The following is a 4349-nucleotide window of genomic DNA, read 5'->3' on the forward strand; positions in this document are numbered from 1 at the left end:
ATATATATATATATATATATATATATATATATATATATATATAATTTTTTTTTTCAGAAAAATATACGTGGGTAGAATAGTCTCTGAATTCTTACATGTCCAAACAGTTTTAAAGGATGGATTTATAAATCAATTATTGTTAAAATCTTGTAGTCTTGAAAAAGCAATATCAACATAACACCAGTACTTCAAGACAAAAATTGCATCTATGTTCATCGCCCAATTAAATAAACGTTTCTGTCAGCATGTTATTTGTCCTAGTAATACCTATGTATCTGTACCTTTGTCTATATTTACATCCACAAATATACCGTGTTACATATGGTCTTGGTCTGTGTATGTGTATAAATATCTATTTTCAATCTTTGGAATTCTACAAATTGGGCCAGGGGTGTAGCTCAGTAGTAGAGCTCAAAGCCCCAGGTTCAATCCCCAGCACTGAAAAAAAAAAGAATATTACAGATTAATTTTATATTTTAAGTTTCACTTTTATAATGTGAAAAGTTTACCATGAGCAACCTTAAGATAATTCAAATTAATAGCCTAGAATGATTTTTTTTTCATACTAGAGATTGAACTCAGGGGTGCTTACCACTAAGCCACATCCCCAGCCCTTTTAATTTTGAGATAGATAGAGCCAGAAGTAGGGGACTTCACCTGCACCTTTTAAGGCTATCTTAAAAAAATAAATATCAAGGAAGAATTAGTGTCTACAATCTCCTAGATCATAGATAGATAGATAGATAGATAGATAGATAGATAGATATTTTTATTTCTTGATAAATTGCGTAGGGTCTCACTAAGTAGCTGAGGCGGCCTCAAATGTGAGATCCTCCTGCCTCAGCTTCCCGAGCTGCTGGGATTACAGGTGTGTGCACTGTGCCTGACTCTAGAATAAATTTTTTATCACTTTTCCTGGTCCATTTTCCTACAGTACAGGTACCCTTGGTCCCCACGGGGGATTGTTCTAGGGCACCCCGTGGATGTTGGAATCCACAGATGCTCGAGCCCCTCATATCAAGGGGCCTAGTATTTGTATAAAACCTACATGTTTCCGCACACCTCGGGTCATCTCTAGATGACTTAGAGTTCCTAATACGAGGTACATCCCATGTAAATGCTCACTACGCCACACCCGTTGGGGGACAATGGCAAGAAGGACGTCTGCACACGTCCAGCGCGGCTGCCATTCTTTCTTCTTGAGTATTTTCAGTGTGTGTTTGGTCCACAGATGTGGGACCTGCAGACACCGAGGGCTGACGGTCTATAAAACTCATCGTAAATTCTCCGTCAACGGTCTTCCTTGCTAACTTGGCTGTGCTGGGGCCAGGGCGTGGTGCTGGGGTGCTGGTGTCCTGCAGAGTAGAGGACATCCCGCACCCTGCACAGAGGAGTGTGGAGTTTGCCTCCTGAGAGCGTCTCCTTGCTCCTCTGCCCAGCCCTCACCCACCTCTGTTCTCTACCCACAGCAGGGAGCGCCAAGTACTTTGGCACAGCCAAAGCCCGCTATGACTTCTGTGCCCGGGACCGATCGGAGCTGTCCCTTAAGGAGGGCGACATCATCAAGATCCTCAACAAAAGGGGGCAGCAAGGCTGGTGGAGAGGGGAGATCTACGGCCGGGTGAGGGATATGTGGGTGTGGGTAACCAGGGTGGGGTGACCTGGCTGTGGGGGTATGGCATTAGAGCTGAGGAGAGGAGGACGTGGGCTGAGGATCACATGGAGGTCTTTCCTGGCTGGAAGGGACACAGATTCAATTCATTTATGCAAGCTACATTTATTTACTGAGCACCTACTATGTGCCTGGCATTCTGCTGGGTGCTAAGGAGACAAAAAACAAGCATGGTAAAACCACTGTCCTCATGAAACCCACAGTCTAGAGGGAGGTTACAACCTAAACTTATGGGCCTGTGACCAAGCAGTGACTACTGAGTGTTTGGGTTTGAGATGAGGCCACACAGGTTGGGACACAAATCCAGAGAGAACCCTGACCTGCAGATCAGGTGGCCTCTCAGAGGCTGACTGGTGAGGAATAAATGAAGGCAGCTAAATGAAAAGGTGACCAGTGGGGTTGCACAAAGTGTCGCAGGCAAAGGAACGGCACGTACAAAGGCCCTGGGGTGAGAGAGTGAGTGGCATGCGGGAGATGCGAAGGCAAGGATTTGCATCTGTCCTGTTCAGTGCAGTATCACAGCTGCTGAAGCAGTGCGTAGCTAGCACACGCTAGTGTTCAACACAGGAGGCATGAAGAGGCACAGTGGTCCCTGGGCTCTCTTGCCTGCTTGAATTCAGGCCATCAGGCGTAGGGTGGACCTCAAGGCTCTTCAATCCAGCTTGCTTCTGCCAAATTCTAATCTTTGTTCCACATAAGCACAGAACCTTCCGGTTTCATTCACTGATGGATCCCTGGGCCCCAGCGTTCTTCCTTGTTTGAATAGTTCCTCAAAAGTGTTTGCTGGGTGAGGACAGGGATAGGGAACATATGCACTGCCCGGGAAACCCACTTGAGGAAAAGAGCTGATTGGATAGTTGCTCAGTAGAACAGATTGGTTAAGAACGTCGGAGAATGAACAGGGAGCAGTGGAGGAAATGGGACTTGGAAGAGCCTGTCAGAGTGTTTAGGAAGGTCCGGGACGTACAGGACTCACCTGTGAATCTCCATCTTTTCATGCATCCATCCATTTCTATTTATGCCTCTGTCCATCCTTCCATCCATCCATCCACCCATCCACCCATCCATCCATCCACCCACCCATCCATTTACCCACCCATTTAACATCATCCATCCATCCATCCATCCATCCATCCACCAATCCACCCATCCATTCATCCATCCATTTACCCACCCATTTAACACCCATCCATTCATCCACCCACCCACCCACCTATTTAGCACCCATCCCTCCATCTCCACCTATGTCTGCACACATCCATTCATCCATCTCTACCCAAGCATTTATCCACCCACCCCATGCTTCCACCGTCCATCCATCCAACAAATATTTAACAAATATGAATTGTGTGCCAGGAGCTATTACAGATTCTTGGGATTCAGACACAATCCCCTGCCCTGGCAGAGCTTGCGTACTGGGAGAGTGGGGCCAAGAGCAAGCCCATGAATAAATAAAATATGTAATCAGTTGGAAGGTGATAAGTGAGTGGGCGACTGGAAAGCAGGAGAAGGAGAGAATTTGGGGGCTGAATAGGGTGACCAGGAAGAAGGCTTTACTGATAGGGTGGCCTGAGCAGGGACTTCTAGCAGGTAAGGGGGGGGGGTCACCCCTGTGTATATTTGGATGATGTATTTTCTGGGGTAGAAATAAGAGCAGGTGCCATGGTCCTGAGGCAGGAGGGAGCCTGCCTAGTGTGGTGAGGGGCAGGAGGAGAATGCAGAGGCTGCTCTGACGGATTCCTCGTCTCTTTCCAGGTCGGCTGGTTCCCTTCCAACTATGTAGAAGAAGATTACTCTGAATACTGCTGAGCCCAGTGCCCTGGCAGAGAGAGAGGAGAAACTCCAGGCTCTGAGCCCGGAAGCAGGACCACGGGCTGTGACAGGTCCCAGTGGGCGGAGAGTCTAGATGGACTGTCCAGGGCCAGCATCCAGTTGGCAGGACTCCCGGGATGGTGCCCTGCTATGGTTAATTTATAACTCACTGATTGCCTCTTGGGTCCCCCCTGAAAGGCGGGGCTCGAGGCAACTCCTTTTAATAAAATGATAAATGCAGAGCTGGTGAGTGTCAGCGAGGCTGGACGGGGAGACGGGAGGGAGCGCGTGCCCAAGTCCGCCTCCACCCTCCCTCTCAGGGATGGCCGCCATTCACAACAGACTTGAAGGGGGAGACGATTCCTGTTACCTTGAGTCGGGATCACAGAATGTACCATTCACGCGCTTTTTCTACAAAAGGACTTAACGACTATGTTCTCCCTCCCCCACCTTCTAACTTTGCTGAGCAGTAGAAATGTCAGTCAGTTCTCCATCAGATCAAGTTTACATTCCCAGGGCTTTGGCCCTGAGATGCTGGGGACACTGCTGGCTTCTTCTGTCCCCTGCCACCTGCCTGACATCTTCCACACTCTCTCGGCACACGCAAGACATCTGGTCGTTTTCCTTTCACGTGGGGTAGGGATGGTGGTACATCCTGGTTTTCCTGGGGGCGGGGATCCTGGTGCAGTTATGAATCACGATGCTTTTAATTTTCCAAGGTGTCTTGGTTTGGATGATATGTTACATGGTTACTGCCTTAGGGTGCCCCCTTCCAGAGGCAGGCCCCAAGATAAGGATTTGAGGGCACACAGTTTTATCTGGCAGATGATCCCAGAAGGAGCTGGAAAGGAATAAAGAATAAAGA

At 48.1% G+C, this 4349-nt stretch overlaps 1 protein-coding gene across 1 annotated transcript in view; it reads left to right on the forward strand.

Moving 5' to 3' along the window:
• Vav1 (vav guanine nucleotide exchange factor 1) overlaps positions 1-3726 on the forward strand; it is a 49233-nt gene extending 45507 nt beyond the window's left edge. Inside the window, exons 26-27 of the mRNA XM_015503693.1 lie at positions 1470-1621; positions 3428-3726. Coding sequence (XP_015359179.1) covers positions 1470-1621; positions 3428-3481 — 206 coding nt within the window. The 3' untranslated portion in view covers positions 3482-3726. The remainder of the gene's footprint in view (positions 1-1469; positions 1622-3427) is intronic.
• Positions 3727-4349: the final 623 nt, after the last annotated feature.

Source organism: Marmota marmota, unplaced genomic scaffold, assembly GCF_001458135.2.
Source record: "Marmota marmota marmota unplaced genomic scaffold, marMar, whole genome shotgun sequence".
NCBI classification, from domain to species: domain Eukaryota; kingdom Metazoa; phylum Chordata; class Mammalia; order Rodentia; family Sciuridae; genus Marmota; species Marmota marmota.